The sequence below is a fragment of the Scyliorhinus torazame genome, chromosome 19 (genome assembly GCF_047496885.1).
Source record: "Scyliorhinus torazame isolate Kashiwa2021f chromosome 19, sScyTor2.1, whole genome shotgun sequence".
Lineage (NCBI taxonomy): Eukaryota > Metazoa > Chordata > Chondrichthyes > Carcharhiniformes > Scyliorhinidae > Scyliorhinus > Scyliorhinus torazame.
The window spans coordinates 104,821,955-104,848,011 of NC_092725.1; the positions used below are offsets into that span (position 1 = coordinate 104,821,955).

Below are 26,057 nucleotides of genomic sequence, written 5' to 3' on the forward strand. Positions count from 1 at the left end.
TTCTGGAATAACCTTTTGTCGCACATATCAAATGCCTTCTGGCTAATATCAAATTCCTTCTGGTAATCTTTTCAGTACATTACATCCACAGATTCCCCTTTATCCACAGCACATGATACTTCCTCCAATAAGTTGGTTAAACATGATTTCCCTTTCTCAAACCAATGGTGGCTCTGTCTGATTTACATTAATTATCCAAATGTCCACTATAACTTAATAGCTTCTAACATTCTCCCGACCACCAGTTTCGAACTAACTGGACTTGGTTTCCTGCTTTCTGTCTACATCCCTCTTTTTGAATAAAGTTACATTTGCTATCTTCCAATCTAATGGGTCCTTTCCTGACTCTAGGGAGTTTTGGAAAATTAAAACCAACGCATCAACTATCTCATTAGTCACTTCTTTTTGACCGGAGATGAAGCCCTTCAGGACCGGAGCTGTTGTCAGTCTGTAGCTCCAACAATTCACTCAGTACCACCTCTCTGGTGACTGATTTCCCGGAGTTCCTCTTTCACTCTCATTTTCTGGTTTATAGTTGCTTCTGGCATGCTACTTGTATCCACAAGTGAAGACTGATGCAAAATAACCTGTCTGCCATCGCCCTCTATTATCAACACATTAATGGATTTAAGGGTTAAAGAGGAAGAGAACTAATTCCATGCTGGGACGGCTGGGCGTTGGAATTGTAGGGCCTTGCTGCTTGGATGAGCTGAACTGGGAAAAATCTTCTGAAGTTACCGTGTGATATTATGAATCGACGCGTCAAAGTGAAGACACTTGGCTGAAGCAGAACTGGAGGCACATTGTGCAATGAGGTTCAGATGTATTCTAAACTAACCAATGGCATTGGAGCAGAGCTTCTGCGCCTTAGACAAGCACAGTGGAAGGATGGAGGACCTGTTACCCAGTCCACTGCTCTGGATTACATTGTTGTCCAGTGCCATGCTAAGTGGCATAGGTGACTGTAATCTTCCAAACTTTGATTGTAGGAACAGTGGATGACCTTGCTGTTGGAGCTCCCAAATTTAATAGGATCTCCAATTACATAAATGCATGGATATTTAGCAGAATATTACCGCAGCCATTCAAGATGGCAGATCCCCACCACCTGAAGGACAACTAGGGATGGGTAATAAATGCTGGTCTAGCCAGTGACGCCCACATCCTGTAAATGAATGAATAAAAATTGGGAACCATTAACTTTTTGATGGTATGGTGTTGTAGTTGAGGTTTTATGTTTGGAAATTGGGAGCACAATGTTTCCCCAATTCTGTGGCCCATAGACTTGATGCAAAGCTCCATGACTCACTAAATTTATACCTCACTATATCTGGAAGTAAGTCTCCTTTTTTAAAAACAAAAACAAACATGGTTTACCACTTCTCTTCTCCATAAAGATTAAGAACCAAAAAAGATTCTACCTACTAAATAACATTTGTTTCCTCTACAGTTAGTCATGACTGGACAACTATGAAAGATGCGATTGGGAATTACATAGGTTCCTTGAACTGGGGCTACCGGGTTTCTTTAAAGGACAATGGTGTTACCTATGTGAATGCTTATGGAGAATTTGTTGGACCACACAAAATCAAGGTACCTGCTCAGAATTATATTTGCACCAAGTTACTTCTAGGGTACTGCTAGCAAATATCTGTCTTAAAATCCACATTCGGTATTGGTTTATTTCAAACATTGTGTGAACTTGCAGCCCATCTGGATGGGCAAAGGCAGCAGATGAATAAGAGCGTTATTATCTCCCTCCCACATCGACTTAATAAACATTTTATTAAGGTATTTTTTGGCAATGTAACAGCAGCAATATAAACAATGTTCATAAAAATATAAACATAGTGCAAATACCGCCTCCCTCCCCCACAGGTCCCACCATTACTTAACTCCCTAATCGACGCTAACCCCCACTCCCTTCTGCTGACAATTAATTCTCTGCGAAGGAGTTGATGAATGGTTGCCACCTCTGGGCGAACCCTAACAATGACCCTCTCATGGCGAACTTCTCCAGGCAGAGAAAGCCAGCCATGTCCAATAGCCAGGTCTCCGACTTCGGGGGCCTTGAGTCCCTCCATGCTAGTAATATCTGCCTCCGGGCTTTCAGGGAAGCAAAGGCCAGAACTCTTTCTCCTCCTGGATTCCCGGATCCTTCGACACTTCGGAAATCGCCACCTCTGGACTCCATGCCACCCTTGTATTTAATACCTTGGACATGATGTCTGCAAACCCCTGCCAAAATCCCCTCTGCTTTGGACATGCCCAAAACACGTGGACATGGTTTGCTGGTCCTCCCGCACATTTTGTGCATCTATCCTCCACCCCAGAGAATCTGCTCATCCGGGCCACTGTCATGTGAGCCCAGTGCACGACCATAAATTGGATCAAGCTGAGCCTGACACACGTCACGGTCGCGTGGCTTCTACTCAACACGTCCACCCAAAGGCGGCCCTCTATCTCTCTTTTTTCCCCCCCCCCCCCCAGCTCCGCTTCTCACTTTCGCTTCAGCTCCTCCGTCTGCGTCTCCTCTGATCCCATAAGCTCCTTAAGTGTCAGAAACGCTTCCCCCTCCTATCCAGCCTCTAGAAACCACCCTATTCTGAATCCCCCTTAGTGGCAGGAGTGGGAAGGTTGGTACCTGTCTATGTAGAAAGTCCCGCACCTGCAGATATCAACATTTGTTTCCCCCCCGCCAATGCAAACTTCTCCTCCAGCGCCCTCATAGTCGGAAAGCCCTCTATAAACAAGTCCCCCATCCCTGCTCTCCACCAAATTCGGAAATCCCCCTGTCCATCCTCCCCGGGGCAAACCGGTGATTATCACAGATTGGGGACCAGACCGATGCTCCCACATGTCTCCTCCATTGCCCCCAGACTCTCTAGGCTGCCGCCACCACTGGGCTGGTGGAGTACCGCGCTGGCGGGAACGGCAGAGGCGCGGTTACCAGCGCCCCCGGGTGCTCATGCAAGAAGCTGCCTCCATACGTACCCATACCAAACCCCCCCCCCCGACTCCGCTCAAGCTTTGGGACCTGCCCCCCCATACAAAGCCCGCTATAATTTTATTGACCCGCTTAAAAAAAGGACCGTGGGATGAAGAGGGGGAGACATTGAAAAACAAACAGGAATCTCGGGAGGGCCGTCATTTTCACCGTTTGGACTCTACCAGCCGGAGACAACGGGAGCGCATCCCATCTCCGGAAATCCTCCTTCATCTGATCCACCAACTGGGCCAAGTTTAATTGATGTAGCTGGTCCCAATCCCGTGCCACTTGAATACCTTGGTACCTGAAACTGTCCCCTACCACTCTAAATGGCAGCGTTCCCAGTCGCCTCTCCTGACCCTTTGCCTGGACCACAAACATCTCACTCTACCCCATATTAAGCTTAAAACCTGAAAACCGGCCGAATTCCTATAATTTCTTCCATCTCCTCAATTGGATCTGAAACATACAAAAGCAGGTCGTCCGCATACAGCGAGACTCTGTGCTCCATCCCCCCGTGTACTGAGGTACAGTGAAAAGTATTGTTCGGCATACAGTCCAGGCAGATCGTTCCATACATGAGAAAAACATAGGACGTAGATAAACACCCAATGTAATGACATAGACATAGATTCTGGGTGACTCATACGGAATACCACCCTGGTGTAAAGAGGTGTTTCCTAATTTCACACACTTAAAGATTTTGTTTTGGGTTTTAGACTGTGCCTCCTAGTTCTAGACTCCCAACCATCAGAACCAATTAATCTCTTATCAGCTTCTCTTCATAGATTTAATTGTTTTTGATGAAATCGTCCGTTAACCTTAATTCCAGGAAGCAAATCATGGTTTGTTCAACCTCTCCTCGTAGCTCGATTCCTAGAGTCCAGGTATGATCGTAGTAAATCTACTCACGCAATTGCTTTGTTTCTTAGGGAACAAATAAAAAAGGAAAGGAAACATTTTATACCGCTGAAACATTCATCCTAGCCACTGGAGAGAGGCCTCGGTACCTGGGAATCCCGGGCGATAAGGAGCATTGCATCACCAGGTACTATACTTTATATTATATATCCATATAATAATAATCTTTTATTAGTGCTGCAAGTAGGCTTACATTAACGCTGCAATGAAGTTATTGTGAAAAGCCCCTAGTCGCCACACTCCTGCACCTGCTCGGGTACACTGAGGGAGAATTCCGAATATCCCATTCACCTAACCGCGTGTCTTTTGGAACCTGTGGGAGGAAACTGGGGCATGTGGCGGAAACCCACGCAGACATGGGGAGAACGTGCAGACTCCACCCAGACAGTGACCCAAGCCGGGAATCAACCCTGGGTCCCTGGCACTGTGAAGCAACAGTGATAACCACTGTGCTACCGTGTAGGGTTCAACCAGCTATGTCATCCAGGAGCGTGGTGGCTGCATTACTACTGCAATAACCCAGACACCGAGGCTCTATCTGCGAGACCTAGATTCAAAACCCACCATGGCAACTGGGGAATTGAATTTATCAACAATTTGGAGAATAAGTGGGTGGGGAGTGTGAAACTACAGAGTTACAGACTATCATTCTAAAAAGCCAGCTGAAGCAAATCTGCATTCTTTAACCTGGCCTGACCCATGTGTGACCCCAGACCCACAGTAAGTGGTTGTCGCAACTGCCTCTGAAATGGGCAGCTGGTTGTACGAGAAGGCAGGTCACCACCAACATTGAGGGCAGTTAAATTCTGCCTGGAGCCTATGAACACTTCTTCTCAACCAATTGAGCCCCTCTTGTTGGCTCTGCTGGGAGAGTAAAAGCACCAGATGAGCCCTTTTTAAAAAAAAAAAAGAAATAAAAAAAAAAAAAAAAAATTCCAATTAATTTTTTCCAATTGAGCAATTTAGCGTGGCCAATCCACCTACCCTGTACATCTTTGGGTTGTGGGGGCGAAACCCAGGCAAACACTGGGAGAATGTGCAAACTCCACACTGACAGTGACCCAGAACCGGGATCGAACCTGGGACCTCGGTGTCGTGAGACTGCAGTGCTACCCACTGCACCACCGTGCTGCCCCAGATGAGCCCATTTTAAAAGAAGAAAACTTCAAATTTCACAATGCCAGCTGTTGTTGGGGCCTGAAAGTGTCAGACTAACCACTTAAATTAAAGCAGCTCTGATCTCGACTCTACATCAAAGGAAGCATTTAAGAATGGAGGTTGATGTAGTAATGGTGTATGCTACACTGGTGCAAGATGCCTTTACAGATTCCATCACTCATGGAGGCGACTAGAAAGGGGTATTGTATATTGGGCGATGCACAAGCACTATAGTAAGCCCTCAGATAAAAGGAAAAATTACTTTCAACATGTGAATATTCATAAGTCCTCACTGGATTCTTTATTAGAACTAGAATATCTTCTGGACATTAATATTGATGTACTTATCGACTTTAAAGAACTCTTTAACCTGAATATACTTTAATAAATTTGTGAATCGCAAAGTATAAAGTCAGTTTTTCTGTCAGCTGTTTTAAGAACCCACCTCCCGCCTTTTCTGAAAGTGGGAGGGCCCCACCCCCCACAAAACCCTGGGCGGGATTCTGCTGGGCCGGCGGATCCCCGCGACCGGTGCGAATCTCGCCACGCCGGCACGCGATTATCAGCAGAGCGGAGAATCCCAGGTACCGTTCTACGGGGTCTCCCCCCCGCCCCCCGCTGATTCTCGGCCCGACATGGGCCGAGTAGCCGTCGTGAAAACGCCAAGTCCCGCCGCCGCCGTCCACATCTGCTCTCAGCCAGCGGGACCTCGGCGTGGAAGGGTTGATGGGGGCGGTCTGTGGGGGCAGGTGGTCCGACCCCGGGGGAGGCCTCTGATGTGGCCTGGCCCGTGATTGGGGCCCACCAATCAGCGGGCCGGCATCTCTGGCTCGGGGCCTCCTTTCCTACGCGCCGGCCCCTGTAGTTCTGCGCCATGTTGTGTTGGGGCCCGCGCGTTGAAGTAAGGCACTACGCATGTGCGCGTTGGCGCCACTGCCCATGCGCGGATCCGTGGCGGCAGTTCACGCCAGCAGCTGGAGCAGCGTGTACCGTTCCAGTGCCGTGCTGGCCCCTTGTAGGGGCCAAAATTAGTAGTCTGGTAACGCGGTGGTGTTTACGACGGCGTGGACACTCTGCCGCAGGATTAGAGAATCCTGCCCCCTATCTATCAATTTTTATAGAGTATCCAATTAATTTTTTCCAATGAAGGGGCAATTTAGCCCGGCCAATTCACCTAGCCTGCACATCTTTGGGTTGTGGGGGCGAAACCCATGGGGAGGATGTGCAAATTCCACACTGACAGTGACCCGGAGCCAGGATTGAACCTGGGACCTCGGCACCGTGAGGCAGCGGTGCTAACCTCTGCACTACCATGCTGCCATCTGTGTCATTTTAACAAGTTATTCCAGAAAGTGACTATCTGGAAGAAGATAATATCTCAAATAGTCATCTTCCTCCTTGCAGGAGAAGTAGTTCACTTTCTCAGACCCAATATAAGTGAGTGTTTGAATGGGTGAAGGTGATTGAGGGAGTGCTCCCATTCTAGGGTGGTCCCTATTGGGCAGAGTGGTTATAGTTTATTTCACTGCACCCTTCCCAAGGCCGTTAAATATGGGCACTAACCCATGTACCATAAACAAATATAGGAAGCAACACACTACTGTCCCCTCTCCATTGATGCTGTCAAACCTGCTGAGTTTTCTCCAGCAGCATCTGCAGCATTTTGCTGCTTGTGTAACTTTCCCACGTTGCTTAATTCAAATTAGACGATCAATATGCAAAATTTTAAAACAAACTACAAAATCTAGCGGGCCTTGCATCCAAATGTTACACTCCATGTCTAAATTGTCTGCTATTTCGAAGAATGAAGGAACATCGTGGAAACAAAATTCTGAGGTTGGAGACTGATTTTTGGAACAGCAGGGGAGTTCTCCCTTAGAGTCTTGCTCAATATGTAATCCTCAATCAATATAAACAGATTTCTGCCCATGATCATATTGTTCTTAGTGGGAGATTATGCTGCTGCATTTCCAAAGTACGTTGCAACAGTCACTACACTTCAAAAAAGTATGCCATTGTATGTAAAGCACGTCCGGTGGTGAGTGTTATAGAAATGCAAGCCTGATTAAAGTATCTGAATAAAGGACATTTCCCTCGTTTTTGATACACACTCTAGTGATGATCTATTCTCGCTCCCCTACTCTCCGGGGAAGACCTTGGTGATCGGAGCTTCCTACGTGGCATTGGAGTGTGCAGGATTTCTCTCGGGACTGGGGCTGGATGTGACTGTAATGGTTCGTTCCATCCTGCTCCGGGGATTTGACCAACAAATGGCAAACCTGGTTGGAGACTACCTGGAATCGCATGGGGTCAAAATCATAAGGCAATTTGTGCCATCTAAGGTAAGCAAAGTGTTTATTTTTGTGTGCTGGTGTTAGATCCCGAGCTGGAAGGTGGTGTCTGCTTTATCTCCACATGTATTTAGAAAATGGTTGGGCTGCAAAACAGATGAGCTGACCAGATTGCTGATGCACATGTCCAAATGCATTCAACTGAACACATCTATGTGCAAATTTTAAGTTTGGCATTCTAGTCAGAGGGTCATAGATTCATCCAGAGACTTGAGCATCCAACACGGGGAGTGCAACACTGCCGGAGGTGCAACCTTGCAAATAAGACGTTGGTAGAGCCTCATCTGCCTTCTGTTAAATGTTGTGAATGTAGGAAATTTTAAATGTATATTGTATTAAATGCTTGTTGCAGCCATGTTATTAAAAAATCTTTGGGTAAAGTTATGTCTGCTAAAGCTGGGCAGCACGGTGACGCAGTGGTTAGTGCTGCTGCCTCACGGCGCCGAGGTCCCAGGTTCGATCCCAGCTCTAGGTCACTGTCCGTGTGGAATCTGCACGTTCTCACCGTATTTGCATGAGTTTCGCCCCCACAACCCAAATATGTGCAAGGTAGGTGGATTGAACACGCTAAATTGCCCATCTTTTGGGTTGTGGGGGCGAAGCCCACACAAACACAGGTAGGTGAATTAGCCATGCTAAATTGCCCCTTAATTGGAAAAAATGAATTGGGTTCTCTAAATTTTTTTTTAATGTCTGCTAAAGCTGTGATTTAAGTAACAGCTAGGCAGGCTGTGATGGGACTCGTGGGAGGGGCTGCGTCTGTTTTATTTTTAAGTTTCATTTTGGGTTCTGCTCTGGTTTGAGGAAAGGAGATGTGTAACTCTGTAAACCACTGAGTGGGAACTGTATTGATAAGTGGCATTTGACCTGTGCGTTTGTATTTTGCTTAATTGGAAGTAGACGGGATGGTAAGCGCGAGTTCTTTTTTTTTGTAAGAACTGTTAACTGAAAAGCTGTTTTTTCCTTGGATATTAATGGGGTATAATGTTTTTTCAATATAAAAGATCCCCAGTTGTCGGTGGAATCACTCATGGAGTTCTTGGTTTTCCCCTTTACTCAGTTTACAAATTGATAAATTGTTGGAGTTTGCTCTGCTTTCCGAATATAAATTGGGGTCGGGTTCTGGTTCAGGTACCCTAACAATGAAGGGGCAGGCATGCTCTCCTGGCGCCCTGGCCAATATTTTAACATGGAACAGAATTCCTACAGTGCAAATGGGGCCATTCGGCCCATAAAGTCTGCTTCGACCTTTGAATAAGCACCTCGGCTCACTCCCCCGACCTATCCCCATAGCCCCACCTAACCTGCACGTCCCTAGACACTTGAGGGGCAATTTACCATGGCTTGAACTGTGGGAGGAAACTGGAGCACCTGGCGAAAACCCGCAGAGACACTGGGAGAAAGTCCAAACTCCACACGCATAAGGCTGGAATTGAACATGGGTCCCTGACGCTGCGAGACAACTGTGGTTATCCCTCAACTAATATTTAATTTTTTAAAAATTAAAATATTTTTATTCAAGGCTTTTCTTCAAAAATATAAAAATACAAAATATCAAAAGAACGGCACATCAACACCAGTCCCCCTGACACTGACCCCCAACTCCGTCCTACCTCCAACTGCGCCAGATCTCCCCACCAGAGTGCCCTTCCTCTCCATCAATTCCTTTTTATATATCCGACACCCTCCCCTCCCTCATTTCATCCTCCGACAGCAACTTATCCTGCCGCCCGGGAAGGACATTACCTCTCCTCACACAATCCCTTACCTGCAGGTACCTAAAGCCACTCCCTTTGAGCAACTCATACAATTGTCCCCCCATAAACAAGTCCCTGAAGGACTCCATCCCGGGATTTAAAAAATATTTTTATTGCCGTTTCATTTATTACAGGTGTGTGTCCACTTTGGTTGCGCCACATCTAACCAAGGTTATAAATAACTTGCATCTCGCTGTACAAGTGGTCAAAATTTATATTCTTATTTTAGCAATAAACGATAAATGAAAGAAAATGCATAAAAGTAGTGAACGGGATGCAATAAAACTATTGTAGCAAAAAATGGTGGTCTATTTACATTGCATTGACTGGCTTCAGTAGAAATGTATACCGATGACTTCATTTTCTGAGCTCTCTTTTGCTTCTTTGCACCTCTTAAGCCTACCGACATTTTATTCGGGTGCGGGCATCTGCACCCCTTGCTACGTAGGGCTGATTTCCCCCTTCTCTCTAGCGTGGGTGTTTCTTTTTTTTTTAACACCCTTCACAACCTATTATAGGTCAATACCACATTGCTGTATCATGGAGCTTGCTGTATGCAAATTGGTTACCACATTTCCTACTTTGCAACAATGACTACACCTCTTCAGAAGTACTTTATTTGTACTTTGGCGTGTCCTGAAGGTGATGGTGCTATATGAATGCACGTTCTTTTTTTCACGTTCAACCTGAATAAGATAAAAGAATATCTCACCTTATACTTTAGTTGTTTAATGGTGAGTATTAGAAATTTAACATTCAAGAAGTTTCACAACAGTTCTTTTCCCCCAAGGTTTGGATTTAACATCTTCAGTATCTTTATTTGTGTTTTAACAGTATCCTATATTAGCCAATCCTCAAATGTTGCTGTGATAACTCTATCCTCTTTCCCCTGAGTGGAGGGTGTCTAGTCTGTCTCTTATTAGGGTTCCCAGATGAGAATCCAACTACTTGCAATTGGGAAATTTTACTGTACCCCAGGAGTGTTAACATTGACCAATTGGTATCTTTTATATTTATATTAAAACAAACTTTAACTTAAAACACAGAATTAACCACATTAACAACCGAGAAATAGAGCCGTCAAGTTACAACAGCTCTCGAGTAAATGAAGAAACTTTTTATATTCCTAAACCAGCCATTCTATTCCAATTAGGCAAAGTGATAGTTCTAGTACTACTCTTAAGAACAACCAAGTTTTTTACTTTCTTTTCTCTGTACAGGATCTTTGGAGATAACCTTTCAGGACCAAAACTGAAACACCTCTGTTCAGATTACAGTTCAAGAAGAACTAACATTTAGACTGACTTGTCTCTTCCCCTTAATTACATTACCTCTACCCAAAGCATAAGGCAGTTGTTTGTCTCCTCCCACAAGATGTCCCATGACCTGTTTAGCCAGGATCAAAACACTACCCCTCATAAATTATCTACACTCCAGCTGTCCTTTAAACATATTCACTAGTGTAAACGAGTAAATGGTTCTCAAAACAATTAGCAGAGCACTTTGCCTGGAAAACCAATGATTACCTCACTTTTATGACCCCTTAAACACAGTTTTAGCTAACATCCTGTCTTGTATGCATCTTAACCAAGGTTTTAATAACATTACTGGAAAAAATGTGTAAAATATGATTATTTCTTCCATTCATCATGTGTGTCTGCCTCTGCCTGGTGAAATAGCAGCATGAAATTCCGTTCCAGCACTTGATTTGTCTGTTCCCCTCCTTTTTTTATAGATAGAACAAATTGAACCAGGAACTCCAGGGAAGTTGAAAGTAACAGCTCAATCTACAGATGGCTCAGAGACCCTGGAAGGGGAATATAACACAGTAAGTGAGAGAGTGAAACTGTGGACATGGGAGATTGTTTTATGCATCTGCTCTTGGCTTCGAGCTTTGCCTGTCTGAGTTGGATGGTGAGATTTGCATCAAAGGGGTCATTTGGCCCAGCTGGTCCATGCTGGTGGTGCTTCTCCGGGCGAACCACCACCTAGCTTAAGTCACCCTGACATGTCGGCTTAACCTGACTTAAAAAAATAAAAAATAATCTAGGTGTGGTTCTGATGTGTGAGCCCCAAGGATGTTCCTCCATTTAATGATCAGAAAGTGGTACCGATTCTGCCCAGATACCCCTCATTGCCCCGTCCAATGAAGTGAAAAATATGCCTGTGAAGAGCTCGAGTGAAAACCTCCATCATCATGTGCTGACAGCGTTAACGACAAGGCGTTGGAAAGATTTGTTTGCTTGGAACGTTCTTGTCATGATATGCAATCATGCAGCTAATGAACGCATAGCATAGGACACGACCAATGAGCAGTCAGGACACTCGGGGGTGGTATCTCACTATAAAAGGGATGAGGCACTCGCACCCCGCCTCTTTCCACAGACCAACGTCTACCAAGTGTATCCTCAGCATCACACCCCAGCACGTGGCTTAGAGCAAGGCTGGTTCAGTTAGACTGAGTTACTACATTTAGATTAGCAGAGAGTCAAACTCATTGAGAACTGTGCTAATAGTTCAATAAAACACATTGAACTCACTTCAAAGTCTGGAGCATCTTTTACTCAAAACTGCATCAAGTGGCAGCTTGTGTTATTCCAAATTACATAACACAGTTCTCACAAAGCTTTTTGTTTTTGCAGGTTTTACTGGCTGTTGGGAGGGATGCCAACACCAAAAATATTGGCTTGGAGACAGTGGGAGTCAAGATCAATGAAAAGTAAGTGAATGCTATTTCTTGGTAGTGCATTTCCTGTGCGTGATCTTGTTTTTGCGGAACTTGAAGTCCGTGTCCCATTGGGTATTTGCTGGCTCTGACCAGTGAGTGGCCTGAAATCCCTCCCAACTCCCTCTCTCTCTAAATTGAAGGGAATGTAGAAACCAGCATTCAGTTCTGCTTCTGGCTTGCCTGCCCACCTTGCTTCCATGACCCACTATATTCTTACCGAACAAAAATCTACCGTTGTGTTTTGAAACTTTCGGCTGACCTCCAGAATCAGAAGCTTTTGCATAATAGGATGCATTTAACATGAGAACTAGGAGCATGAGTAGGCCATCTGGCCCCTCGAGGCTGCTCCACCATTCAATGAGATCATGGCTGATCTTTCGTGGACTCAGCTCCACTTTCCGGCCCGAACACCATAACCCTTAATCCCTTTATTCTTCAGAAAACTATCTATCTTTATCTTAAAAACATTTAATGAAGGAGCCTCTACTGCTTCACTGGGCAAGGAATTCCATATATTCACAACTCTTTGGGTGAAAAAGTTCTTCCTAAACTCAGTCCTAAATTTACTTCCCCTTATTTTGAGGCTGTGCCCTCTAGTTCTACTTTCACCCGCCAGTGGAAACAACCTGCCCGCATCTATCCTATCTATTCCCATCATTAATTTTATATGTTTCTATAAGATCCCCCATCATCCTTTTAAATAAATTCCAACGAGTATAGTCCCAGTCTACTCAACCTCTCCTTGTAATCCAACCCCTTCAGCTCTGGGATTAACCTAGTGAATCTCCTCTGCACACCCTCCAGTGCCAGCACGTCCATTCTCCAGTAAGGAGCCCAAAACTGAACACGATACTCCAGGTGTGGCCTCACTAACACCTTCTACAATTGCAGCATAGCCTCCCTAGTCTTAAACTCCATCCCTCTAGCAATGAAGGACAAAACTCCATTCGCCTTCTTAATCACCTGTGAACCAACTTTTTGCGACTTTTATTTTTTTAAATCTTTTTATTCGCCACATTTTCATCATACAAACAAAAGAAAACAAAATCAACAGCAAAAACCATGCCAGCAATATACAGCCTAAAACATTGACTCTCAAATTCAAAACGAGTTTAAAAAGAACCCCCCCCCAGTGTTTAATGGTAACGAGTTCCCAAAAGTGTAACGAGTTCCCAAAAGTGTATGATAAACAAACACCCCCTTCGCCCCTCCCCCTTTAGCTCAAATTTCACATTCTCCAGGGTCTAAAATTCCAGCAGGCCCCCCCCCCCCCCCCCCCCCCCCCCCGCCATAGAGGTGCAGGGCAGAGAAGCTGACCTCAACTCCAGCAGGACTGACCTAATGAGACGAAGGCTCGAACATGCCTGCAACTCGGGGCGTTCTGACACTCTGAAGATGACCTTTAGGGGACCCGGCTCCCAAGTCCACACGTAGCACCCCCATAATGATGTTAAATACCTCCCTCCAATAACTTTCCAGCTTCAGGCAGGACCAAAACATACATGCATGGTTTGCGGGGCTGCTCACAGACATCCTCCGTCACCTCAGCGAGCCGGCTCATCATTGCCTTTGAAGTGCGCCTTGTACATGACATCAGTCCCAACCTTGTGCATGAGGTTGAGGCATTTACCCTTCACAGCATCTCGCACCATAAACCTTCTTCCATTCCCTCTCACTTGGCCTTAATCCCCTCCATGGACACCCTATCCTCCTCCAATCTTCCCATAGATCACCGACACTACCCCCCCCCTCTCCAAACCCCCTGCCGACAGTACCTCCTCCAACAGCGAGGGGGGCTGGCGCTATTGGGAAGGTGGGAAACTCCTTCCTCGCAAATTCTCGGACTTGCAGGTACCTAAATCCTTCCTCCTGCGCCTACCCGCACTTCTCTCCCAGCTTCTCCAACCTCTCAAATCCCCCCCCCAGGAACAGATAATGGGATACTTTTAATTTGGAGTTGTTGTTGCCTGAAGCCTCTGCCCAATTTGATGCTCCAATTCTACCCCAACCTTTTTGGTTGTCTAACAAAGTAAGCAAAATTGTTGCTATATCACCTGTGGCTATCATTGGGAGCACTCCATTCTGAGTCAGAAGTTGAGCATTCCAAGTCCCACTCCAGGACCTAAGCTGATCTTCCAGTGCAGTACGGAGGTGCTGACCTACAATGTCAGAGGTGCTGTTTTTTTCCACAAGATGCTTTCTGGTTGTATTAAGATCTCTTGGCTTGATTTTCAGGAGTTGAGGGTGGGGGGGGGGGAAGCTACAGTAAAACAGGGACTACACTTGTGCTTTTGTTTATATGCCCTGTTATCAGGTGCTATGTAAATGCAATCAGGAGTAAAATGAGGCCCATAAAGGCCATCGAGCTGTTCTGTTAACTAAGCCCAAAAAAGTAAAATTAGCGGAATTGGATTTGCCTTGGAGCGGAACTGTAAATTGAACATAGAACATTGCAGCGCAGTACAGGCCCTTCGGCCCTCTATGTTGTGCCGACCTGTGAAACCACTCTAAAGCCCATCTACACTATTCCCTTATCGTCCATATGTCTATCCAATGACCATTTGAATGCCCATAGTGTTGGCGAGTCCATTACTGTTGCAGGCAGGGAATTCCACGCCCTTACTACTCTCTGAGTAAAGAAATATCCTGACACGTGAATTTAACTTGGAATGCATTGGTAACCAGGATGAATCTTGTCCTCACTCTGTCCAACTCGTGACTGATGTATGTTTTGTTCCAAATTGAGCAGGCCTCTGTTCAAACTCTGGCCTTGATTTCTATTCTAACATCGTCGTCTTTGCTAGCCAGGTTGGTAGAGAGCAGCTTGATGCTGAGGGCCGAGCTCTCCTTATCCATGCCCGTCACCAGTTGTCAATATAGTAACCATGACATCGCTTCAGGGGGCTGTTTGCAATATTAAGGATTAACTAATGCAACATTGTAAAACGCAAGCAAAGATACTTAAGATGTTAAATCTAAATTGGGTGGCACAGTGGTTAGCACTGCTACCTCAGTGCAAGGAACCCAGGTTCGATTCCTACCTTCGAGTGCCTGTCTGTGCGGAGTCTGCACGTTCTCCCCGTGTCTGCGTGGGTTTCCTCTGGGTGCTCCGGTTTCCTCCCACAGCCCAAAGATGTGCAGGTTAGGTAGATTGGCCATGTTAAATTGCCCCTTGGTCGGTTGGGTTACAGGGATGGGATGGGGTCGTGGGCCTAGGTAAGGTGCTCCTTTGGAGGTTTGGTGCAGACTCGATGGGGCAAATGGCCTCCTCCGATTCTATAATTCTATGTTCCTGTTTCCTTGGCTAACTGGCCAACAGGTGGAAAACTAGGAATAAACAGGTTGTTCTTGCATTGACAGGCTATGACTAGTAGGGTACTGCGAGGATCAGTACTGGGGCTCCAGTCCGGCATTTATCAATGATTTGGATGAGCAACCATGATATTGAATGGTGTGATGGTTTCAATGGACTGCCTTGCCAGAGTGCTTTCCAGCACTGATCTTTTTCTCCACAGATGCTGCAGACCTGATGAATATTTTCCAACAGCGATCTTTATCTTAAAGCAGTTTTTTTTTTTTTGGATTTTAGGTCTGGTAAGATTCCGGTCAATGATTTGGAACAAACAAATATTCCCCACATTTATGCCATTGGAGACCTGCTGGATGGCAAGTTGCAGCTCACTCCAGTAGCGATCCAGGCTGGCCGCTTACTTGCTGGAAGGCTCTATAACAGCTCATCGGTCAAGGTACAAACCTAAATTTTAATTGCTGGCTTCTTGCAGCGCCCAAAGCTGCTTAAAAAGCCCATTTATGGGCAGAAAACTGATGCTTCTCCAAATCCATATTCTTGGGGTAGTAGTTCCAGTGAGTATGGCACCAAACTGCAGACTCCAACCAACAATTTGCTGTCTTGTTTGGGTGGCAATTAAAGATTGTGACTACTCGGGGGTTTGTTATGCTCTCTGCCTGGCATGAGTCTGATGAAGTGCAATTTGTTTAGGGGGAATTAATGGGATGGCAGCATAATGGTTACATGAGTACACTAGTAATCTAGAAGCCTGGAACAATGTTCCAGATTTGAGTTAAAACCCCAGCCTGGCCGCTGTGGCAATTTTAAATTCCATTAGTTAATGAATCTAGATGAACCAACAGCTTCAAGAGCAATTGGGGATGGCCAATAAATGCTTGTCTTGCCAGCAATGCTCATACCCAATTTCAAGTCACTAAACTTCCAAAGTGCTTTGCAACAATTTGGATGCTTTTGGCAGATGGATATGATATTTCAGTGATAATTGTTTCAAATTATTGTGTATATGTTTCATGGTTCCTAGCTATTGGTGGCCAATAGCATAATTCAGCTCCAGAATATCTATAAAAGTTCACTTTATTCGTCCCCTCCACTGATTGAAGTCATTTGGCACATAAAAGATGATTGTGGTTGCTGGATTTCAGTCCTAGGATGTCACTGCAGGAGTTCCTCAGGGTAGTGCCCTACGCCGAACTATCTTCAGCTTCCACTATCAACATCCTGGGGTTACATTGACCAGAAACTGACCTGGACGAGCCATGTTGTAAAACAAAAAATGGATGGAATTGCGCTGAGAATAACTGGGGCCTCGAACGATCAAGTGGTCTTTAAGTCCAACTTTATGTCTCCTCTAAATGCACAATATTGGCCACAACGATTGTCTAGGCCAAGTTCTGAAATTCTCACCTAAACTCTCCAACCTGTTTGGCGCCCCTTAGGACCTACTTCGTTGACCAAGCTTTTGGTTACTTGGCGTAATGTCAGTCAAGTTTTGTCTGGGATGTTGAAGGCACTATATAAATGCAAGTTATTGCTGTAAACAATGCAGACTTGGAGAATACTCCTAAGAATAGCTTTATGCATGTTTGGAGCCTGGATGTTCCACTGGTATTGACTCTTTCTTTCTGATTATAACACTGACAGTGTGACTATGCAAACGTGCCCACCACAGTCTTTACTCCCTTGGAATACGGAGCCTGTGGTTATTCAGAAGAGAAAGCTATTGAAAAATATGGCATGGAGAATGTGGATGTAAGTTGCTGAATCTTTTTTTTTTTTTTTGAAGTACCCAATCTATTTTTTCCAATTAAGGGACAATTTAGCATGGCCGATCTACCTAGCCTGCACATCTTTGGGTTTGTGGGGGTGAGACCCATGCAGACGCAGGGAGAATATGAAGTTGCTGGATCATGATGTGAAAAATGTTGCGTTGTCTTTTTTCCGTAACACTAAATATCATTCCACCTTGTATTTTCAGACCTACCACAGTTACTTCTGGCCTCTGGAGTGGACTGTTCCATCAAGGGATAACAACAAGTGTTATGCCAAGATTATCTGCAACAAGCAAGATCAAGTATGTATTACAAACAGTTAATTTATGGGCCATTTGGGGCAGCACGGTGGTGCAGTGGGTTAGCACTGTGGCCTCACGGCGCCGAGGTCCCAGGTTCGATCCCGGCTCTGGGTCACTGTCTGTGTGGAGTTTGCACATTCTCCCCGTGTTTGCATGGGTGAATTGGGTGTTATAAATTTTTTTAAAATAAAATTTATGGGCCATTTTCCATTGCCAGTGGGAAGTTATTGATTTTGATGGATTAAACTGGAGTCAGTCTGGCTCTTTTGGGGGGGGGGGGGGGGGGGGAGGGGGGGGGGGATGCAGTGGGACTTGAAAACCCACCATCTTCTGATTCTGGGCTGACACACCTCCTGCGGTGTATCTCAAAACATTTCCTGAATTCCTAGACCTGTGTGGGTGGTCTTGTGCCTTTCGTCATGTCAGAGTAGCTTTTAAGAAATGGGTGTTTATCAGATAGCTGTAGTGGGTCCCTTTTTAAGAAATGTATGTTTCTCAAATGGCAGTAGTGATGTCAGTGTGTGGGTGGAGCTGGGCTGTCTTTCTGCCTTTCACTTTCATTTTGAGTGGAAAAGCTGCTGTGTGGCTCTGTTTAGTATCATTTTAGATTTGGAGAAGCTGCAGTCACAGCAAGATGTGTATGAATCTCTGCAAGCTAAAGAATGTTGATTTGGTGATTTCAAAGTGGTAATTGCTCTCAGTAGAGAATTTAAACCTGCTGTCCTTCTGTAAAAAGGGTCTTATGGATGTTAAAAGGAAAGATTAAGGGCTACTTATAGAGTACTGTATTATTTGCGGGGGTGTATTTGAATTGATAGTTGCTAAGATGTTCACTGTTTATAAGTGTTAATTGGGTTCATAGAATAAACATTGTTTTTGTTTAAAAATACTCTTAGTTCTCTGTTGCATCACACCCTGTAAAGTAAGCCCGTGTGCTCCCCATAACCAAAATCTATTTAAAGTTGTGGGTTTCTCTAAACCCTGGACCATAACACTGCCTACTGCTACATAGGGGAAGGGAGGAAGAATAGCAAGTGGAGAAAAAGCACCTTGGGTTAATTTTTCTCATCAAAAGTAATTTTACAGCTGTAAATGTGAAATTAATCGGAGTGCACTTCCTTTTTTCAGAATCGGGTAATTGGTTTCCATGTGTTGGGTCCGAATGCAGGAGAAATCACGCAGGGGTTTGGGGCCGCAATGAAATGTGGAATGATCAAGGAGCAGTTGGATAGCACAATAGGAATCCACCCAGTCTGTGCAGAGGTATTAAAACTTTGTATAATGTTATTAATTTAGGATACTCGAGCATAGTAATTTTAATCTTGCACTTTTTGTTAAGGATGGAGGTCTTGTGGTGCCCTGGCTAGTGTCCCTTTCTCTGGGCTGGAAGCTCCACTTCAGGACTTGATGGCCACGGAAGGAGTGTCCATAATGTGACAAAACCAAATGATTAGCAGTCTGTTGATCTTTCCAATAGGCCTAATGGCAGACAGTAAGGGTGGGAGTGTTTCCTGGTCAGCCCCACTACAGAAGGCAACGGCAAATCACTGCAGTATTTTACTAAGCCTAATCATGGACTAATCCAATGGAAATTCATGGTTGTCAACCCCCTCTTAGGATGTGGTACTTGAAGGAGGAAGATTTCTGTTATATGGAACCCAGTAGCAGAGCAACAGCTTGTCGCTGTATGGATTCTTAACCTCACAAAACATCTCGAGTATTTAACATAGAATCTTATAGAGACATGGTAGGTGGTCAGATTTCTTTTAAGAAACCTATTCGAGGAGAATAGTGAAATTTGGGTGGCAGTGGTTGACACTGCTGCTTCACAGCGCCAGGGACCCTGATTCGATTCCCAGCTTGGGTCACCGTCTGTGTGGACTCTGCACGTTCTCCCCACATCTTGTCTGTGTGGACACTGCACGCTCTCACCGCATCTGCGTGGGTTCCCTGCGGGTGCTCCGGTTTCCTCCCAAAAGTCCCCAAAGATGTGCTTGTTGGGTGAATTGGACATTCTGAATTCTCCCTCGGTGTACCCGAACAGGTGCTGGAATGTGGCGACTTGAGGCTTTTCACAGTAACTTCATTGTTAATGTAAGACTATTTGTGACACTAATAAAGATTATCTAGATTATTTATATTTTAAGGAGAGAATGCCATCTAGGGGTATCAGCATCTAGTATATTATAATGGGTTGAGGAATGATCAAATATATATGTTTAATATGATAGAGATTCGATCGGGTAGATGTGGGGGAATAAGGGAATAGACAACAAAGGGGTATGATAATTTGAGCTCTGCCTTTGGAGTGGGCTTTAGTGAAAATCAAGAACACTCTCTCCAAAAGGCTTTGATGCAAAGGGACACTTGGAGCTTTCAAGAATTGAGATTGATTGATCGCATGGGTATTGAGGAATATGGAATTCAGATGGCAAAATGGATGAGCTACAGGCCAGCCATGATCCCCCAATTGAATAGCCTACTCTTGTTCCTAACTAAAGAATTATAAAATAAGTTCTTTAATCTGAGTGTCGATTTCTGAAGGCAGTAAAACTGCAGGTTATAATACGCAGATGCAATGTTACTCATCAGTACAAGATTACTTGTGTGATTAGCAATAGACAGCTATATCAACACCAACCTATATTCAAAAGGACAGAATTTCCACCCCTCTTGTATTCTCGTTTGGAGACTTGAGTGGAGAGATGGCAGATGGAGTTTAATCCGGACAAATGTGAGGTAATGCATTTTGGAAGGTCTAATGCAGGTAGGGAATATACAGTGAATGTATATTCAAGAGTATTGACAGCCAGAGAGATCTAGGTGTACAGGTCCACAGGTCACTGAAAGGGGCAACACGGGTGGAGAAGGTAGTCAAGAAGTCATACGGCATGCTTGCCTTCATTGGCCGGTGCATTGAGTATAAAAATTGGCAAGTCATGTTGCAGCTGTATAGAACCTTAGTCAGGCCACACTTGGATTATGGTGTTCAATTCTGGACTACCAGAAGGATGTGAAGGATGCAGAAGAGATTTACCAGGATGTTGCCTGGTATGGAGGGCATTAGCTATGAGGAGAGATTGAATAAACTCGGTTTGTTCTCACTGGAATGAAGGAAGTTGAGGGGTGACCTGATAGAGGTCTACAAAATTGAGGGGCATAGACCGAGTAGATAGTCAGACTTTTTCCCAGGGTAGAGGGGTCAATTACTAGCGGCATGGGTTTAAGGTGCGAGGGGCAAGGTTTAGAGGAGATGTACGAGGCAAGTTTTTATTTTTTTTTATTTATTTTTTTATTTTTTACACAGGGTAGTGGAATAGAGGGATACAGACCCTGAAAGTGTAGAAGATTTTAGTTTAGACGGGCAGCATGGCGGTGCAGGTTTGGAGGGCCGAAGGGCCTGTTCCTGTGCTGTACTTTTCTTTGTTCTTTGTTCCCAAATACTATTTTTAAAGCATGATTGCACTATTGTGACTGTTGGGGAGAAAGTGCAAGGTTTCAGTGGGCAGGTTAAAAAAGAAAATATTGCCCAAGTAATCCTGTAAAGTACTCGGTATTATAATTCAAAGCACCTTTTTATGTTTTATAAACGAGCCTCCGTCGAGCATCTCATTGCCCTTTGCTGGGACATAATTAGCTAGCTTGATGAGATATTTGTACATGAATGCTTAAAGCAGATTTACGTATACTGTTTGATGAAAATTGTAATGATTCAATTAACAGGGTTTGTCTCATCCACTTGAAATTAGATTCCTGCTGTGAGATGCTTGGACCTTTTTTATTGTGTTCCATATTGAGATGAACATTTTCATCTAATTATGTCGATTGATGTTTAATCCTTTCCCTTTTGGATGTAAATTAATTCTTGGATTCTTCTTTTGTGGGGGGATTTTACTTTGAAGAATATATATATTTTTTTTCTTTCAATCTTGCCTTCAAAAGGCTAACCCTTGTTTTGGTTTTCAAAAAGATGATTCCTCCTGCATGCCTCACTCTTTAAAAATAGTGCAGTATTCATTTTGGTTAGTTTGGAAAGCCTGCCGGAAGTGGGATGAGAAGGTTTGATGAATGAAAAGATCACAGCCCGAGGCCATCAGATGAGGCCTAACTTGAGTGACCAATCTGCCTACCCTGCACATCTTTGGGTTGTGGGGGGTGAGACCCACGCAGACACCATGCTTTTGGCATCGATCATCTGATCCACACTGAGCCAATGGCCAGCGTTTCTTACCCTCACATCGCTTTGCCTTCCTACCCTGCTAAGGAAGGTCGCAATGGCTTGAGCTTACCTTAAAACTTCATTAAAACTAGACCAGATTTGCTTTCCATCATAGATGAATATTAAAGATGGCATTTCTTTTTTTTTTAGATATTCACCACACTATCTGTCACTAAGCAGTCTGGCAAAGATGTCCAACAATCTGGCTGCTGAGGTTAAATCCCTGCTGTTGCCACTGTTGCTGTAATGGATCACATTGTCTCACTGAATAACGCAGTCAGGTCAGTGGGGGCGGGGACTCCCATTGATCCTGTGTCGAGACACTGCAACTCCTCCTGTTTCACACCATTGTTGAGGGATCTGCTGCAGTGTGAGGTGATGTGAACTTCATTTGGCAACTAGTGCAATGGCAGGCTTATACCTGACCACGGAGGCATGCTGCTGCGCTGCGGGGGCATCATCCCGATGCTTTCATGAAGTCCCGGCCTGGAACCAGTTTCGAATGGAAGGCTGCGATGGAAAAAAAACGCAAGCACGGTCTAGCAAATTCAAGTGTGCACAGTCTAGCAATTTTCAGCAAATTTCAGATGTCAAGGGCTTCCACTATCACTGGAGAACTCTCCAGCTGATCAAAATCAGAAAGACGCAGAAAAAAGCGATTGTTGTATTATGGGTACTTTCCACCAGGAGTTTTTTCCTTTTCTTTTCACCGTCTGTTCCCATCTTTGGGGGGTTGAGTGAGCTTTTTGGATATCATGTTTAACATTGAAGCTGGATATCATGTTTAATGTTGAAGCTGAATATATTTATTCTGGTTCTGTTAAAACTCTGCACTGAATGAAACCGGGCTGAAATTTGTCTGCGTGGGGGGGGGAGACTTTGTTTGACAGCCAGCCTGTTCCACAGCCCCTCTCACGAACAGGTGGGCAGAGTGAGTGGCAAACGAGTTACAATTTACTGTTGGCTGAAACACTAATTTCATCCCCAAATCCTTTTTAGAGTCAGGCATTAAGATTTCTCAGCAAGATGGTTAATTCCTAAAGCCATCACTTTCCCCAAAACATTCCTGTTGTCGTTGGACTCACGAGTGAAGACTCTCGAGATGCTGTTTCTGTTAGTAGATTTATAAATTTTTTTTTAAAAATACCGGACTCGTGTTCCTCTTTCTCTGGAATAAAAATTGTACAAATCCATATTTAGCTCTACACAAACCCCTGCCTTCTAGAACAAGATGATGGGCTCTCTAGGGGGTGAATGAAGGTCATTAAACAGCCATGAAAGACTGAAGATTGATATTGGGTTTGGCACTGCATTGGGTGTTTGTGCAAGTAGTAGTTTGGTTCACACTTTTGTGCTAAGGTTGTGGTGTGAATCTGGAGCAGAGGTGGTGAATCTGGTATCGCTGTGATTGTCCCCAGGATTCATCAAGCTCTGACGTTCTAGATTAACTTTTATGGTACAAGAATAAACTACTTTGTTCCAATGCTGCTGTTGGCAGAGGCCCCAGACTTTAATTCCTCAATTGTTCGTTGAAGAGCCTTGGGAGCGAAGTGAATTAGAAGCTTTGGATCTGTTGTGTTACAATTACAGCCCAGGTTTAGTTTCACTCAATTAGCTTTTAAGAAGAGCTATTTCAGATGAACCCTCCATGTTGGAATCATTAATGTTCCTAACTCCTGCACTGAACAAACCTTTTCCTTGGATTATTGGATTCATTATAGTTTCAAGCACTGGCTTGCCTTAACATTCAGTGTTTAACTGTTCTAGGAACAAATTTGTAAATCATCATGTTGGTTGTCTAAGAAGAGTACAGGTTACACCTTATCTTAACGTGTACAGCATTCGGATCTACAAGAATTATACCCTCTGGTGACTACTGTCTATTTGCACAAAATTCACCAGCAGAGGTATTAAATTATCCAAGTACGTCAGCACATATATTTCTGAAATGAGTGAGTGACTTTTGTGCATTTTTCAAAAATACTGTATCCAATTATTTTGCTTCAATTGCTTTGATTTTACAGCCTGTGTTCCATATTGATGCATAAACTTAATGTTTCTGATGTGCTGTTTTTAAAGAACTGAAGTTGTACAATTAAACAAATCTCAAATGATGTAAACACTGTAATATTCTTGTCGGGTGGCCTGATCTATGTTACAAGTAGCTAAAACTATAAATGATTTATTAATATTAACTGTGGGTAAGCTACATACAAAGCAACAGATGAATAACAGTATGATTATGGAGTCGGCACACTCTCACCGTGTCTGCGTGGGTTTCTCTGGGTGCTCCGGTTTCCTTGCACAAGTCCCAAAGACATGCTGTTGGGTGAATTGGACATTCTGAATTTTCCCTCCGTGTACCTGGGCAGGCGTTGGGAGTGTGGTGGCTAGGGGCTTTTCACAGTAACTTCATTTTAGTGTTAATGTAAGCCTACTTGTGGCAATAATAAAGATTATTATTACAAGCAACCTCTCCCTCCAGCCAGTCTGAGCAGTCACCCAACTCAAACATTCACTTTTATCCTAGTGGCCAGTCAGTGACTTGCAGCACAACCATGGTATCACCTTAAACACGTGCCATCTTCTGCTGCGAATGTGACAGTGGAGGTCATCATGGTGGAGGCAGATCAGCCATGGAAAGCCAGGAAGGGTGTGTAACAAGGTAGAGGGTATAATGGACAGCTGACATTGAATTTTGAGCCTCCGTTTCTCTTTCGGCTGTCATCACTTCTGTCGCTGGTTTAGGACCATGGGAGCTATTCAGCCCATCAAGTTTGCTCTGCCATTCAATGAGATCCTGACTGATAAAGGATGGTGCACATGGCTGTCACGGTTCGTCGGTAGTGGAGGGATATCTTTTGATCCCCTTCTCCCCAAGTGCTATATCTAACTGCTTCTTAAAAACTTATGATGTTTTGGCCTGAACTGCTTTCTGTGGTAGTGAATTCCACAGGCTGCTCACTCTCTGGGTGAAGAAATTTCTCCTCCTCCTCAGTCCTAAATGGTCTACCCTGTATCCTCCAGGATGTGATCCCTAGTTCTGGATACCTTCACCATTGGGAACACCCTTCTTGCATCTACCCTGTCTAGTCCTGTTAGAATTTTCTAGATTACTAGAAGATTTCTGGCCCCCTCCCACCCAACTACTTCTGAACTCCGAATACAATCCTAACCGACTCCATCCCTCCTTATACGTCAGTCCTGCCATCCCAGGAATCAGTCTGGTAAACCTTCACTGCACTCCCTCTATAGCAAGAGCATTCTTCCTCTGATAAGGAGACCAAAACTGCACAACTAAGGCCCTCCATAATTGCAGCAAGACATCCCTACTCCTGCACTCTAATTCTCTCGCTATGAAGGACAACGTACCAGTGGCCGCCTTTGCCCCCTGCTGTACCTGCATATCTGCCTTCAGCGACTGGTGTATGAGGACCCAGGTCATGCAGGGGGTTGAAACAATTCCCTAATCATTATGCAATTTTGGAACTTGCGATGTGTTCCTCTTGGTGTGTCAGACTGTCAAATTCCAGGCCTGGGTTATTTTAAGAACACTGGAGAAGCTCAGCAGATCTGGCAGCACCTGTGGTGAGAGAAACTGTTAACATTTGAGTCTATATAACTTCTTCGGAGCTAAAGCGAGCGAGAAATGGGATTGGTTTTGTACTTGCTTAAGAGGCGGGAGAGCAAAATAGCCCTGAAGAGTCATGGACTTGAAACTCTGTTTCTTTCCCTCTGCACAGATGCTGTCAGACCCACTTCAGTCTTGCCAGAATTGTTTGCTTTTACATCAGATTTCCATCATCCACATTATTTCGCTTTTCTTAGTGATAATGACATCATGGTGGCACAGTGGTTAGCACTGCTGCTTCACAGCACCAGAGACCCGGGCTCGATTCTGACTTTGGGTGACTGTGTGGAGTTTGCACCTTCTTCCCATGTCTGTGTGGGTCTCCTCCGGGTGCTCCAGTTTCCTCCCACAGTGCAAAGATGTGCAGGTCAGGTGGATTGGTCTTGATACACTTGCCCCTTCGTGTCCCAAAATAAAAATGTGCAGGTTAGGCATGGTTGGGGCAGGGGAGTAGACTTAGGTAGGGTGCTCTTTCAGAGGGTCGGTGAAGACTTGATGGGGCCGAATGGCTTCCTTCTGCACTGTAGGAATCCTATAGGTTGTTTAGATATCTACTCGTGGCACAACAGCGATGTTCAATCTGTGGGTTAATACAGAGCTCCGAAGAGGCTGAGGTCCACACAAGTAAAATCATAGGAGCGTCCAGCACCCAAGGAGCTCGTTTAGCACACTGGGCTAAACAGCTGGCTTGTAATGCAGAACAAAGCCAGCAGCGCGGGTTCAATTCCCGTACCGGCCTCCCGAACGGGCACCGGAATGTGGCGACTAGGGGTTTTTCACAGTAACTTCATTGAAGCTGACTTATGACAATAAGTGATTATTATTATTAAGTTATTTGGCCTGTCGTGCCTGTGCCAGTATTTTGAAAGAACTATCCAATTAATCTCTCTCGGCGCACAATTTGGTTAAGGAAAACAATAAC

The 26,057-nt window shown here is 44.6% G+C and overlaps 1 protein-coding gene across 1 annotated transcript in view; it reads left to right on the forward strand.

The window, feature by feature from the left end:
- LOC140396399 (thioredoxin reductase 1, cytoplasmic-like) overlaps positions 1–23,632 on the forward strand; it is a 52,222-nt gene extending 28,590 nt beyond the window's left edge. Inside the window, exons 5-14 of the mRNA XM_072484988.1 lie at positions 1,451–1,593; positions 3,922–4,037; positions 7,185–7,410; positions 10,912–11,004; positions 11,819–11,895; positions 15,494–15,650; positions 16,856–16,963; positions 17,190–17,285; positions 18,414–18,548; positions 21,655–23,632. Coding sequence (XP_072341089.1) covers positions 1,451–1,593; positions 3,922–4,037; positions 7,185–7,410; positions 10,912–11,004; positions 11,819–11,895; positions 15,494–15,650; positions 16,856–16,963; positions 17,190–17,285; positions 18,414–18,548; positions 21,655–21,717 — 1,214 coding nt within the window. The 3' untranslated portion in view covers positions 21,718–23,632. The remainder of the gene's footprint in view (positions 1–1,450; positions 1,594–3,921; positions 4,038–7,184; positions 7,411–10,911; positions 11,005–11,818; positions 11,896–15,493; positions 15,651–16,855; positions 16,964–17,189; positions 17,286–18,413; positions 18,549–21,654) is intronic.
- The last annotated feature ends 2,425 nt before the right edge of the window (positions 23,633–26,057 follow it).